Source organism: Anas platyrhynchos, chromosome 2 (genome assembly GCF_047663525.1).
Source record: "Anas platyrhynchos isolate ZD024472 breed Pekin duck chromosome 2, IASCAAS_PekinDuck_T2T, whole genome shotgun sequence".
In the NCBI taxonomy this organism is placed as follows: Eukaryota; Metazoa; Chordata; class Aves; order Anseriformes; family Anatidae; genus Anas; species Anas platyrhynchos.
In genome coordinates, this window is record NC_092588.1 from 86,757,877 (window position 1) to 86,773,883 (window position 16,007).

General features: G+C 37.6%; 1 protein-coding gene across 8 annotated transcripts in view; it reads left to right on the top strand.

Moving 5' to 3' along the window:
- The window catches only part of CDH18 (cadherin 18), a 557,694-nt gene that overhangs the window by 510,791 nt on the left and 30,896 nt on the right, over positions 1 to 16,007 (top strand). For all 8 annotated transcript variants that reach the window (XM_038175177.2, XM_038175183.2, XM_038175184.2 and 5 more), the window contains one exon: positions 8,034 to 8,170. In XM_038175177.2, coding sequence (XP_038031105.1) covers positions 8,034 to 8,170 — 137 coding nt within the window. The remainder of the gene's footprint in view (positions 1 to 8,033; positions 8,171 to 16,007) is intronic.

The window sequence follows — 16,007 nt, forward strand, 5'->3', positions numbered from 1 at the left end:
AACTCAGTCGGAGCAGCTTATCGAGTTCCTGCAAGCACGCTGAGAGGGACAGTATTCTCTTCAAAGTTAAGCTATGCCTATATATATATAAAAAAAAAAAAAAAAAAAAAAGGTGAAGAAATGGTAAACAGAGTGATTACCTTCTCCGAGCTCTTTTCAAATATATTTCATTTTCACAACTGGAAAGCACAGTTGAAGCACAGTTCTCAGTAGCAGTATTCTGTGGAGCTCTGGAACATCTAATGTCTTCTTAATCTATTAGACACACTGCAGGGAGAAAATTGGTCACCTGCTGTTTTGGCAGACAACTACTGACTTGTACTTCATGATTGCTTTTCTCTCCTGGAGAAGTTTGTTTGAACTGCAGGGAAGTAGACTGTCCCTGGAAGGGAGACAGTGTGGTGCAAGACAGTCGTGGCAACAGAATGTCTCCCCACCGCCTCATTTGGCTTCAAGGAGCATGAGCAGTGCTGCTGTCTGGAGGGAGACAAGACGAAAGGAAGGCATCAGAACCATGGAGCGTTTCTTATGGTTCTCCAGCTGGCCAAACACAGAACGTTGCAGCTGATCATTTCCCTCACTTTTCTTCCTGGTATACCCTTCTCACTCTGTGTAGTTGTTGCTTACATGTTCTTTTTTTTTGATGTGTTTCTGGGGAAAAAAATCTTCATCCTTTGAGTCTGACTATCTTTTTCTGAGGAAAGATACTTTGCTAAAATTTTTAACTAAATGGAACTTCTTATAATAAATGGTATTTGATTTCTAATAGAAGGCCTTTAGATGTGACTGATTGGTTTGGCAGAGTATTGTTTTTCCATGAACTTTTGTAGTAGGTTCTTTGTAATCAGCTTCTCTTAGAGAACTGGCTAATTATATATGTTACACACACACACACACACACACACATATATACATAACCAGTTCATATACATATATAAGTTGATACAGCAGCCCAAAAAAGTACCAAGAACTGTGAATTCAGATGGCTAAAATGTCATTCTTGAAGTTCCTTAGGATTAACAGTTTTGTAGACAGGCTGGAAATTTGTAAAGGAGTTCTTTTTTTTGCAGTTGTTGAATGTAATAATAAATAATATAGCATAATGGCAGACTATGTTATAGACTAGTTTAATGACAAAATCAACAAAACAAAAAAGAAGTCAAAAGCTCAAAACACTGTTTACAATCTCAAATTCAAGGCTTACTTTTAAACATAACAAATGGAGAGAGAGAGATTGGAATTGTGACAAACTGACTATAGCACTTGTTTATCTTACTTATATGTTAATCAGCACCATACTGATTTGAATATTATTTCAAGACTGAATAATTCAGGGAGCGAGATTCTGAAAATGTTTATGAGTTTTAACTCAGAAGCCATTCTAAAAGGTTTAGAGATCATAATTATTATTAAACTCCTTTAGCATCTTTTAAACCCTTATCCATGTTCAAGCACTCTCTGTTTTATTAGCAACTGACTACATGTACGTCAATAATGCAAATTGTTTTATATGTTGAGAGTGCCTAAGGCCCATCTTGCATATAAATTTCTCTTTGTTTCCTAATTGGTGCAAATACTTTTAGTTTTCAATAAAAATGGTGGTAATATCTGTCACCACTGAACCACTGCTTCTCTAAAAGCCAGGAGGAGTAAAGTCACAGGAGCTAGGGGAGTTGGTCAGAAGTAGGAACAAGGACATGCATGGAAGCCAGTAATGCTCTTCCATTGAGTGACTCCAACTAATAAAAAGGTGGTACATGTTGCATTTCCTTCCCAGTGCTAGCAGGAATGAGTTTTGATATTTAATTTCCTTCAGAATCTCTTTAGGTAGTGTGACTAATAGGTTTTCTATATTTGTAGTCCTTTTTAATGTAATTTCTTTAAGATTGTTTTCTGTAGCTGGTTTGGAAGTAAACAGTTTATGGAGAGTTGTTTACCTAAGCATGTCTTGTTATTAAGTCTCATTATTTACATCTGCCATGCAACTCAGATGTGCTAAGTTAATAGTTAAAACTATGCTATTTCATACAGCATTGTCACGAGTAAATGTCTGTAAATAAATATCTGCAGTGAATATTATAAATTCATATTTTAAATGAATGCATTCTAAATGGGTAAGAAGAAACTGTCAGTTGAATTAAGGTGAAAATTTACTTCTGAAATAACTATTTGAAATTTTAAATTTGCACTATGGCTCTTTCCAATCTAAAAAAAAAAAAAAAAGACACTGAAAGAGGTGGTGGGAAAGGTAGGAGAGGAAAAGTGTGACTGGCTTTGTTGCCACTCTTATTTAACTGAAGATAATTTTTTAACTAGATCAAATAAATTCAGAAGCCTAAGTAAAGCATCATTGGCTTGGGAGTATGGTGTATTTATGGATATATCTGGTGTCAATTCACATCCTTTTTGTAGTTTAACCTGGAAACCAGCAAAGTACCACATAGCCATTCACTTACTCTCCCCACGCAGCAGAATAAAGGAAAGAATCAGGGGACCAAAAAAAGAAAAAAAAAAAATAAATAAATAAAACTTGCGGGTTAAGATAAAGACAGCATAATAGGAAAGAAAAGGGGAAAAAAATATATGAAGCAAGTGATGCACAATGCAATTGCTCACCAACCACTGACCAATGCCCAGTCAGTCTCTAAACAGTTGCCAACCACCCTCCACCCCACCCCCTATTTTATAGTTCAGTGTGATGCTGTAGAGTATGAGACACTCCTTTGGCCAGCCTGGGCAAGCTGTCCTGGCTGTGTCCCCTCCCAGCTCCTGGGGCACCCCCATCCTCCTCCTGGCAGGGCAGCATGAGGAGCAGAAAAGGTCTTGGCTCCTTCCACTGCTCTGCAACAACTAAAACATCAGTGTGTTATCAGTGTTATTCTCATCCTAAGTCAAAAACACAGCACCATACTAGACACTAGGAAGAAAATTAACTCTATTCCAACCAAATCCAGGACATCATTTAGATAAATTAGTAGCTAATATTTATAAAGCCTAAAATGTTAAGTGCTTCATAAATGCAATGAAACTTCTTCTAAATGTCTCCTTACATGTGACAAGAATGAGTAGCTCTACCAAGGGAGTGTCTTGAACAAAATATTTTTAGGGCATTTGGCAGCAGTGCTTTAGACTAACATTCACAGTTCTTTTGCTCTTCATGAAAGTCTTCTGTAACTTGTTTCACTCAGACATTCGTGAAGGTTGGGACCCCAGCAATGCAAATGTTTGCTTTAGATATGATGCAAAAAGCAATTTTAAGGAAGAATCTGTAATAATGGGGAGAATTAAATACCATAATAATGAGAAAGCATAAGACAGGGACACTGTTGTATTTATACATGAACAAGAAAAAATCTGTTGAGTTCTGGATGGTTTATTATGCTGTAACGATATATAAAATTTTGGACACGAAGAGGAAGTGCTACTGTGGATAAATTAGAAATTTTTTTTTTTCTAATATCACTGTAAATGAAAGTGATAGTACAGTGAATCACCTTAGGATTACTTTATTTCCATGAATGATATAGAAAATACAATTGAAATTATTTATCCAACACTGAGTCCTTTAAACAGAGAACTTTCATCTTCTATAGAATACATTTAAATACATGATTTAGAAAAAAAAAGTTATTATTTCAAAGCTAAGACAATCTTTTATTATATGTCTATGAAAATGAAGTATTAGTTAGTCACAATTCATAACAGAATCAAGCTTCATTTTTTCTACACAAGCTTCATACTTTGGAAACATAATTGTCTTTTTGGGTCTCTTTACTCATGGAGGGAAAGGTAGTAATTTGTTATGATTATGAATCACACATGCACAAAAGAAGCTGTGTATTCCTATGGCTTTATTGGCTTTATCTTTTTTTTTTTTTTTTTCTCATTTAAGCCCAATTTTAAATTACGTCTATTTTTAAACTTCTGTCTGCAAATACTAAATAGCCCTATTTTTTATGGTTCTATGGTTAGCACAATACTGACTGAGTAGTCGCTGTGGCTGATGGTAGTAAGTAAACAATGTTCACAGTAATAAATGTTTGAAGGAACAAGACTCTTGTATTATAAATTGTTTTGAAATAACACTACATACTCCATAAGAATAGGTTAGTGAAGCTTTTTTTAATTTTTTTTATTTTTAGCAAATAGTTCTTGTCATTATCAGGAGACCTCTAGAATCAAGAAGAACAAGGCTGTGGAAGGAGAGAAGGAATTACATTTTATCACTGCATGCCTGATAGTGAGCTGTACCAGTAAAAGGTCCTGCTAAGGTCTCCAAGAAAATTATCTGAGAGACAATTATGCTTCCTATCCTTCTTCTGTCAGCATTCTAGCTCATCACATAAAAGACGTTTGTGTATATGTGTGCTGTCCATCTTGCCCAACACAACCAGCTGTTCATTATTTCTGCCTTAATTGCAGTACAGTCAATATGTTCCGTGCTCCATTTTACAGGTTTCTTACATTGCCAAGCATAAGGTATAAGGCATGGAGGGGTTTCTCCAGATCTTCTGTACAAACTTCAAATCATCAAACTCTGCTCTGTGCCAAGCATGGCAGCTTTGTGGAGTTAGAGGTGGATTCCATTCTGGCTCCAAAGTTCCTTTGTAGTTAAAGGTAGGGCTGTCTGTGTGCACAGGATACATGACTTCACTGGTATTGGAACAACCCTTCAAAACATTTCCATGACAAGTAACTGTGGAGAACCTGAAAATCCTGCTTGGAGTTGATCAGATCTGCACAGTTCTTCATGACAGACTAAGACCAGCAGAAGCACTGCAAAAATCAGTTGTTCTGAAATTGAAAAGCAAATTCTGAATCTCAATGAAAAAGGTGTGGGTAGCTTGGACCAATACTGCCACATAAAATAAAGCCAACAGGGTAGTTGTGAGGGCCTTTTGATTTGGTTTGCGGTGGGTCCACAGAGGATTCACTCACTGAAGCAACCAGCTCTGGCACCTACCAGTTTGATGCCAGTGTCTACAACAGATGCCCAAAGCCTTGAGAAGGGTCACAGGTCAGTGGTAATCTGAAGAGCAGCGCAGAGGAATTCCAGCCAGTCTAGCCACTCAGCGTCACTGGGAGCCCAACTTAAATGTCTCTATGCCCTTCCTTAAAAGTGGTTGCCCTTTCTCCTAAATATTCAAGATCTTGTCAGTCTGTTTTCAATATGGAGATATTTTGAGTCTTTTATCTTCCTAAAAAATTCATCTGCCATCTTGCACATCCAAAGTGTCATTACTGAGCACTTGTGGTGTATTTTGGGATGAGGAAATCTCAGGTACTGGTAGGTAATGAATCTGAACGTTCTGAATGTCAGAACATATTGCTCCTGATGGTAGCTCAGATAGGAGACAGTGAATTAAATTCTTGTTCCAGAGGAACATAAAGGTCTGTCATTCCTCAGACCACTCCCACAGTCATTATGGGAACTGTTTCACTCTTCTGGATGTTGAGAGGAAGGATCAAAAGAGGCAAGAAAGAAAGATTTTCTAGCCTGGTTTTGACTGCTCTGATTTCCAATACTTGATCTACATTTTTTTAATTATTGAAAATACAAGAAGCATGAAAAGAAAATCTTGAGTGCCACAACCCAAACTAGCATATTGTAAGGTAGATGTAAAATACTTCTTTCTGCTCAAAGAGAGGAGTTCACATTCTCTCTAGTAAAGAAAATCTAACCTAAGTCATCATATCCTAGATGTTTTTTCCACTAAGTGTCCAATCCTTGGAATGGATAAGGTGATTCACTTAAATTGATGCCTCCTCTAGTGCTTTATTTCCTTGACACAAGACGTACCTTATTTTATTGTATCGTTCAACTAAATGTTTACTTGCTTGTTTGTTTTTCTTTCCCACAAAGTCTAAATAAGTAACATTATGAGAGAAATAAAATGAAAGTCATTTTTGTTATTTTTTTATTTTTGATTTTTTTAGTTTGTCAGCCTTTATGCACACCACTCTATTTATTAGGTCACAATTACACTATTGGTGATATAGAAATAAGTGTAATTGGATGGGACAAATAAATCATTTTCACCTTTATATAGCTTCCATATATTAAAATCTTCACAGAATGAAAGCAGGGTTGGCACATTTTCAAGAAAAACAATTATGGTATATAAAAAGTTCTGTCTTCTTCCTTATTTTTTTCCTCAAGCCTAGAGCTAGTAGAGAAGGTTTGATAGGAGTCTGTAACTTATTCATTTGTTAAAAGCTATTGTAAATGATTCAGGCTTTGAGAAAAAAATGTGTTGTCAAAGTGCTCGGAAGCCAAGAGAGTTAAGTTGCTGCTTAGTTCTGCTTCTAGGCTAATGACAACAGCAGCTTTGGGAATCACCTGTTTCTGTTTCTAGTCTCTGTAATGTGAATGTTCAAAGTGGCTTATGTCATTATGTCGTCAACTTCATGTGAAAGAGACATGCTTCAAAACAGGTACTGGGACTGAGCACACTGCTTAAGCAGAACAATAATATTTGTCTATTTTCTGCCTTTCCATTTTATGTGTTTTAGTCAGAGTAAATGTGTATAGTATCTTACTTTTGACAGAAATGTGTACTGCTGTCTAAAATATCACCTGTTAGCAATTTATATCTTTGTGACTTGAAGTGGAAATCTTGTTATGTATCAAAACATCAAATAACATTATGAAAGAAATGAAAGGCAGTCTTACTTTGGTTGCCTCCATAACACGGATTTTTTATTTTTTCCTTTTTTTTTTTCCCCCCTAAAATTTCCAGTTCTCTTTGATGTTTTCAAAAATGACTTGGATGTAAGTACATTAAAGGAGGCTGTAGCGAGGTGGGGGTTGGCCTGTTCTCCCATGTGCCTGGTGACAGGACGAGGGGGAATGGGCTAAAGTTACGCCAGGGGAGTTTTAGGTTAGATGTTAGGAAGAATTTCTTTACTGAAAGGGTTGTTAGGCACTGGAACGGGCTGACCAGGGAGGTGGTGGAGTCACCATCCCTGGAAGTCTTCAAAAGATGTTTAGATGTAGAGCTTAGGGATATGGTTTAGTGGGGACTGTTAGTGTTAGGTTAGAGGTTGGACTCGATGATCTTGAGGTCTCTTCCAACCTAGAAATTCTGTGATTCTGTGATTCTGTGTGACTTGAAGGTGTTTTGAATAAGTTTGTAGATGATACTAAATTAGGAGGAGCTGTTGACTCCCTTGAGGGCAGAGAAGCCTTGCAAAGAGATCTTGACAAACTGGAGGGATGGGCAATCATCAGCCACATGAAGTTCAACAAGAACAAGTACCAGATTCTGCACCCAGGAAGGGACAGTTCTGGCTATACATACAGACTGTGGGATGAGAGGTTGGAGAGCAGCCCCACAAGAAGGGGATCTGTGGGTTCTGGTTGACAACAAGTTGAAAGAGAGCCAACAGAGTGCCCTGGCAGCCAAAAGGGCAACCCGTGTCCTAGGGTGCATCAGGCACAGCAATGCGAGCTGGTCTAGGGAAGGGATTGTCCTGCTCTGCTCTGCTCTGGTACAGCCTCACCTCAAGCACTGTGTGCAGTTCTGGGTGCCACAATATAAGAAGATGGTGAAGGGTCTAGAGGGGAAGATATCTGAGAGGTGGCTGAGATCACTCAGTTTGTTCAGCCCAGGGCAGAGCAGATTGAGGGGAGGCCTCATGGCACCCTGTAGCCTCCTCACGAGGGGCAGGCACTGAGCTTTGCTCTCTGGGGATAGTGACAGGACCTGAGCGAATGGCATGGAGCTGCCACAGGGGAGGTTCAGGCTGGGTGTTAGGGAAAGGTTCTTCACCTAGTTGGTGGCCAGGCACTAGAACAGGCTTCCCAGGGAAGTGGTTGTGGCACCAAGCCTGATGGAATTCAAGAAGCATTTGGGCAATGCTCTCAGACATATCATTTGTTTTTTTTGGGTGGTGCTGTGTGTAGGAATTAGAACTGTGGGTCCTTTCCAACTCAGGATATTCTATGATTTTATGATTCTTATGCAGCTTTCAGTGACTTTGGATGATACTTGTTACAATGTGTATGTATTTACTATTTTATTTCTTCTTAGATATTTCATTGATCATAACACAGAAGAAGATAGGTATTTCACCATTGATGCTAATACTGGGACCATTAAGACTGCCAAGATCTTTGACAGAGAGGAAACACCTTGGTACAACATCACAGTGGCTGCTTCTGAGATAGGTAAAGAACGTATGTGGTACATGGTATTAAAAAAAAAAAAAAAAAGCCTATGTGATTCCACCTATGTAAATTTATCATGTTTTTCTTTATGTGGTAGAAGGATGCCTTTTTACCCAGGAACAGTTCCAGGCAGTCAGTGGCCTAAAATGAACTGTTCGTCCTATTTGTTTATCATACTGTTATATATCCTAGAAGACAACACTGTATAGTATTGTTTGAGAAATTCATCCTTTCTTATCTACGATTAATTTTTGGTAAATATGCCAATATTAATTTATTTATATCGATCAGGTGTCTAGCAGTTGCTGATTCACAAGTTGAATGTCTGGCTTTTTACTACGCAAATTTTCAAGTAAAGATACAATAAATACTTGCCTATGCATTCAAAAGGCCTCAAAGTCTGATGAATTTCCATTGCCTCAGACAACCCCTTAAACAGTCAAAAAATGTCTATGTAGTCCCAGACAGACATTTTTATTCTGGTAACTTTTTTATTACAGAGTCCTTACTTTGACACAGTCAAAGTTTTAGAGGTTAAAAAAAAAAGAAAATCAACTAACTAAATGGAAAAAAAATAATCCCATGTTGGATCAATAAATTCAGTCTTGCTGAGTACTCTTAGTGATGCCGTCATTCAGTGGAAAGTGATTTTGATCAAAACTTGTAACTTTTTATTTTATTTTATTTTATTTTATTTTATTTTATTTTATTTTATTTTATTTTATTTTATTTATTCCAGCATTGTCAGATGACACTTCACAGGTTTTACTTATAACAAGTGCCAGTGACATAAGTGAGATCCCTTTGCTTTCATCTGTTTCATTTCCAGGTTAAAACATAATCTATTTTGCCTTTACATTGCTAGCACATACTACAGAATTAATAGCATGTACGTATTTTATAAGGACAACAAATTGTTTTTGATTATTGCACTTGCTGTTGCAACTGAGTTTACATTTTGAAATAAGTAAATTTCTATAGTAAATAGTAAAATCTAGAGTTTTATGGTTAGCCCTTTGCAAAAGGTAACCACTGCACCTCAGTGTGCTTGACAGTATGTTTGTATATCTGTTATTTCAGTGCAGCATGAAATTAAATATAATTTAGGCCTAATCATAAGCAGGTGCATAATAAGTGGTAGTTTTAATTAAGATTTAAAAGCCACATTGGGACATACTAAAACTAGGCATAGTCACTAGGCTTTTTTGGAAAACATCCAAGTATGATTATTTTGCAGAAATTAATAGCATTAAACTGAAATGTAGCTTTCTGCATTAGTTATTTCATATAGTCAAGTGATTGGTAGTTCACATACCGTGCTGAGAAAGGTTATATTTATATCTAAAAGAAAATTGTATGAATAATGAGGATGAAATACTTTTTTTTTTTTTTTTTTTTTTTTTTTTTCCTAAGGCAGACTGCTTAGAATTCCCCATTCAAGGTGTTACTTGTTACACGAATACACAGGTCTTGCTTTTTCCCGTGTTGCATTTGTTACTGTTACAGTTGGGGTTGGGAAGATAAGTAAATATATGACATCAACTTGAATAACAATTCATTTATGAAAAATGGAAGAGAGAACAGTGAGGAAGAGATAGACAGCAGACAGGTGACAAGCAGCCTAAAAGCAGACAGCTTTTCTTTGTGTATACTTCTTTGCCCATTTTCTTACATATACTAAATTGAAAATTATAACACTGCTATAGTCTTCCAAATCCATTATAGAATCAATAATTTTATCTACATTTTGTGCATACAGAATGAAGGCCAGAACTCTTAAGTACTATCTATTGCATAGCTACAGCCTTTTATGGCATTCGTTTTCAAGTCCATGCACAAGGCATGGCAGAACTAAGACTGAAGCTGAAAAATAGGTGGAGCACTATGACCAAAATGTGTTTTAGGTGTGAGAGTGGTATTCTTCAAATTCACCTGGTGTTGAAGCTTTTGTAGCTTTGCCCAGAGTTTTGGATGCCCCATCCCTGGAGGTATTCAAGACTAGGCTGGACAAGGCCCTGGGCAACCTGATCCAGTGGGGGGCATCCCTGTCTATGGAACTGGGTGATTTTTATGGTCCCTTCCAAGCCAAGCCATTCCATGATTCTGACACGATTTGCTTAACCAGGAACACCACAGAATCTGCAAAGCCCAGAATGTACTGTTTCAAAAATAAGAGGTGTTCTGTGGAAATAAAGTTATCGTTAGGCATTGGAATAGGTTGTCCAGGGAAATGGTTGAGTCACCATCCCTGGAGGTCTTTAAAAGACGCTTAGATGTAGAGCTTAGCGATATGGTTTACTGGAGGACTTGTTAGTGTTGGGTCAGAAGTTGGACTAGATGATCTTGGAGGTCTCCTCCAACCTAGATGATTCTGTGATTCTTTTATAATTAGTTTCTTGAAGTGTTTTCCTCTTTACTTAGCACCACACATTAGTGACAGAATTCTGTTTCTACTGATCATACTTCTACTTATCCTGCTTCTTTTATACAAAGGAAACTTAGAAGCAACATCATATTTCTAGATTCACATTTATGATATCTGCATGTTTCACCCATATTGTTTCTGAACCCTTCCTAAAAAGTTTACTTTCACAATTAGTTTCAGTGTGTCATATACACTCAGCATTGATCGAATGTCCCCTGTGAAATCAGTGGAAGCTGTACCATTTTCCTCTGTGGAAATAATGTTGACGTAATGATCAGTGATTTTTCTGTTTGCATAGACAGGGCCCAAAGCACAGCAGTGTTCACTGCTGGGAGAATGGGACAATCCTTTTTCTCTTTGACATGCACTGTTCTTCAACAGCAGCATACAGTGAATGGAAGCAGTGAGATTTTGCTGTCCAGAGCATGCCATTGAAGCTGTTCCTTTGATTGTTTCAGTACTAGCACTTCCTGAAAACTCCTTGTGGCATTAGGGAATAAGAAAGATATTAAAATAATACTGTGTTTTATATTGAAGGAACTACAGACTGTTTGGGGTGTGGGGAAGGATTGAAAGTTGTTGGTAATAGGATTTAAAAATACAGTTTCACTTAGAATTATTCACATTTCATTAGCTTGTTAGAATTCTCTGAATTTATAAATTCTCTGAGTTTATAAAGCAGTTTTTGAAAAAGGGAGGGGATACGATTTACTGGGCTCTGTTAAAGGCTTTTGATCAACTCTTTGCCAAGAGTAATCGAAATAAGAAAACACAGAGCAAGGATGAGATATTTTGAGGAACGATGTGCAATCCATCAATTAGAAGTCTTTGTAATTATATTATATGTAAAATGAGCAACAAGTTATTAAGTGAGATTCACAAGTAATGCCTCTACTAAAATTTGAGGAAGACTTTGAGAAGCTCACATAAGAAAAAGGCATTGAATTATGGGATAGATAAATGAACAGTGAGGTGGATTGAAAACTGTCTGAAATGGCAGGCACAAAGGGTACTGATCAGGAGCCAATACTGGATGCAGTACTGTTTAATCTCTTCATTAATGACCTAGTTTATGGGACAGAGTGGACTCTCAGCAAGTGTATAAATGACACAAAACTGGGGTAATGGCTGATACTCTGTAGGGTTGTGCTTCCCTCCAGAAAGATCTCAACAGACTAGAGAAATGAGTGAACTGGAACTTTATAAAAGTTCAATAAAAGGAGTCCAGAACCTGGAGAAGAGTAACCCTATGCACCAGTGGACAGCTAACTGGCTGGGTAGCAGCTTTTCAGACAAGGACATGGGGGTCCTGGTGGACAACAACTTGAACATAAGTCAGCAGTGTGCTCTTGAGTCATCCAACAACATCCTACAGTGCATGAGGAAGAGCTGGCAAGTCAAGGGAGGTGATCCTTCCCTCTACACAGCACTGTTAAGACCAAATCTGGAGTGCTGGGTCCAGGTCTGGGCTCAGCTGTACAAAAGAGAAGTGGAGTAGCTGGATTAAGTCCAGTGAAAGGGCATGAAATCATTAAGAGACATGAGTATCTGTCATACTGTTTATATGTCTTTCATATTTGCTTCTCTATGCACATTCCTTATACTAGCTTTAGAAAAAAAAGATACCGAAGTGTTGAATTAGAGCAATATCTCAATGGCAAAACATGCTATGCCCTGTTATTTGTTATTGAAAGGATCCCAGAAAAATACAGGTATTAGAAAATCTACATAAAGAAATAATATTCAGAAATATTTTCAAAGAGGATCTGTAAACCCTGTTCAGAACTGAAATATGTGAAAAAGCAGGACAGCTTACAAGAATAAGAGTTTTCAACAGTACCTTGCAAGAATTATGATAAAAAAGATTAAAGTCAGTTCTAATTTTAATATAAACCATTTTTTTGTTTGTTTATTTTATTTGTTTGTTTTGTTTTCCTCAGTTTTGGTAGAAACAGAAACAGTAACCTAGAAAGGTTATATAGAGGAAAACGGGAAGCACAGGGAGAAATAATTTGTAGCAGAAACATATTAAAAAATGAAAACTTGAATGAATATTGAAAGCGCTATAATTGCATAAAATAAATAGGTTATTAGACTGAGGTGCAGTTAGGTATTTTCTTCAGGTGCAGAGAGACATTTTCACCTCATATTGCCATCAGTGAACACCAAGATAAGCAAAGAGTTTGGCAGTCCTTTTTTGATGTTTAGTAGTACACTACAGCAAAAAAAGAGGTTTCTCAATTTTTGTTAGGATATTAAAATTTGTGTTACTGATAGCACTATGTAAGACAGTCATATAGAGAATGAGAACTGAAGATGGAATCAAGGTGTAAAATAAGCAGAATAAACCTGTTAATGCTATTTAAAGGTACACTGATTTATTTTACAAGAAGTGAACAAGATTTTATGAGAAGCAAAATCAAAATCCAAAAACACACAATTCAATTTTTTTCTGTTTTGAAATACATGAAAACAACATATGCATTGCCTGAAGGAAATATGCAGTAATATCTTCCTAGCATATATCATTGAAAGAATTAGAAAAGGGCAAGAACTGATGACATTTTATTTTCTCACTTCAAACTTTTCCCCATAATCAAGACTGTCTTTAGTACTTTGTGTCAAAAAAAAAAAAAAAGTAATTAAAAATAAATTGAACCCTTCTCAAGTTCTAACAGAAGGTAATATAGTAACAAAGTACTGTTAGAGTGTCATAATCTCCTAAACCCTCTGTATATGGTGGACAGCAGGATGATTTAATGCTAGTGAGTTTGTTGCTGGCTTTGTGTCTTAGTGTTTCCTTGAAGTGAATTTTTCCTTACGCTGAAAACAGAATTTTTTAGAGTGACTTCTAGTCTGTAATTTTTTCTTCAAAACTAATTTATTTATTTATTTTGACGCAACAGAGTACACATAAATAATGAAAATAACTTAATTGATTTGACATCAGAAGAGAAAAATTTTCTTATGTATTGTTTTGATACATTTCTGATTTAGATATAGATACATTACAAAAGCAGACATTATAGTGTTCCATTAAGGCCACCACCCTTCCCTCCCACCTCAAGAAAAAAAAAAAATCACACTCATTCTTCATTTTTTTACTTCACTTGCTTTCAGCCTCCTAGCTCAGTTACAGAAAGAGCTTTGGTATTGATAAGAATTACTTTATGTTTTCCAAGAAACAGAGTCTGCCACAAAAGTATTTCCTACTTTTAAAATTGAAGTTTATTTTTTAAAAGGCAAAGTCTGTGTTCTACGACTACTTTTTTCACGGAGTAGTGACAAATAGGATAGCTATTATCTTTTTAATGGCAAGATCTAAACACAATATTGGTACCCTATCCACACTTCCAATGATGCAGTTTATTTCCAGCCTTGATAAGTAGCCTACTAATGGACCATGAAATCATAATAATTTCATTTGTAGCAAAATCTCCTATGGCATTCCTACACAATAAGTAAAACCAACACAAAACTCCTTATAAAAACAGTTGTCTGAAGACAACTAGTTCTCCATCCTGATCAAGAAGTGATGCTTCTAGTTCTGTGCTTACTTCCCTGTTTATCTCAGTTTAGTCATTGCCTTCAAGGCATGACAAATTTTCTTCTCTGTTTCTTTGGTGAAAGGTATCATGAGGATATTCTTATGTTTTCATCTGTAAGTATGTTTCATAGGGTATGGCTCTTCCTGAACTCCCTTGGTGTTCCAGTTGAGTCTACATTTAACAAAGTTTATTCACCCTCTCCCTTGGGCTCTGATACTTGCAATGATGATGGTAGCTATCAGGATGGGTCCCCAAAGAAGAGGCCATCTTTGGGATTACATGACATTTTCCCCTTCAGGCTTTGTGAATCAGTACCAGAATTTCCAAATGGATCCTTTCACAGAGCCAGTGCAGTTTGTGGTGCCCTGATCTACTCAGGAGGTGAGCACCAGTACTGTCTGTGAGCTGCAGAATTTTGCTTGCATTAAGGATGAGGGAGACACCAACTTGAGAGTGCTAAATGTTTTGTCTGATGCAGAGCTATTACTACTAATAATCCTCTTCTTGTTGCTGCTTCTACTGCTATCACTACTATGATGATCCAAGTGATGAGTGCCTTTAGGTTTGTGTTCATCAATGAAAAGTCAACAACAAATAAAATATTGCCTATATAATTTCAGTTAACAGGATTTAAAAGTACCCATGACCTTAAAAGAGCAGAATAGAATGTTACTCTTATGACTAGGTTCTGAATAATTTTCTCATTACCAGAAAATGTACGTTATTGTAAGGTATACCCTAAACTAAACCCAATATTTTCTGAATATTACTCTCACTTACATACAAAGCATTCTTTTATCATTTCACTTCCATTTCTCTAGTATATTTTATCCTTCCTATGTCTGTATTCTAATATATCAAAACTAATCTGTAAAAGATAATTAAGATGTATACCTTCTACTTCTCTTGAAAAAGCACCAGAAAAGATCACAGAATCACAGAACTGTAGGGCTTGGAAGGGACCTCGAAAGATCATCAGCTCCAACCCCCCTGACAAAGCAGGTTCCTCAGAGCAGGCTTCCCAGGTAGGCATCCGGACAGGCCTTAAATATCTCCAGAGAAGGAGACTCCACAACCTCCCTGGGCAGCCTGTTCCAATGCTCCGTCACCCTCACCATGAAGAAGTTCTTTTGCATGTCAGTGCGCAACTTCCTGTGCTCTAACTTGCAGCCATTGCCCCTTGTCCTATCCCCGCAAACCACTGAAAAGAGGTTGGCTACATCCTTCTGTCCCACATCCCTCAGATATTTATATACATTGAGGATATCCCCTCTCAGTCTTCTTTTCTCCAGGCTGAGCAGACCCAGGTCTCTTAGCCTTTCCTCATGGGGAAGATGCTCCATGCCCCATATCATCTTTGTGGCCCTCCACTGGACCCTTTCCAGGAGATCCCTGTCTTTCTTGTACCGGGGAGCCCAGAACTGGACACAGTACTCCAGGTGAGGCCTGACAAGGGCAGAGTAGAGGGGGAGGATCACCTCCCTTGACCTGCTGGCCACACTCCTTTTAATGCACACCAGGATCCCATTAGCCCTCTTGGCCACAAGGGCACAGTGCTGGCTCATGGTAAACCTGTCGTCCACCAGGACCCCCAGGTCATTCTCCTCAGAGCTCCTCTCCAGCAGGTTGTCCCCCAGCCTGTACTGATACTTCGGGTTGTTCCTTCCCAGGTGCAGGACTCTACACTTGCTCTGATTAAACCTCATTTGTTTTCTTCCTGCCTATCTCTCCAGCTGGTCCAGGTCTTGCTGAATGGCAGCACAGCCTTCTGGCATGTCAGCCACTCCTCCCAGCTTTGTGTCATCGGCATACTTGCTGAGGGCAGACACGATTCCCTCATCAAGGTCGTCGATGAAGATGTTGA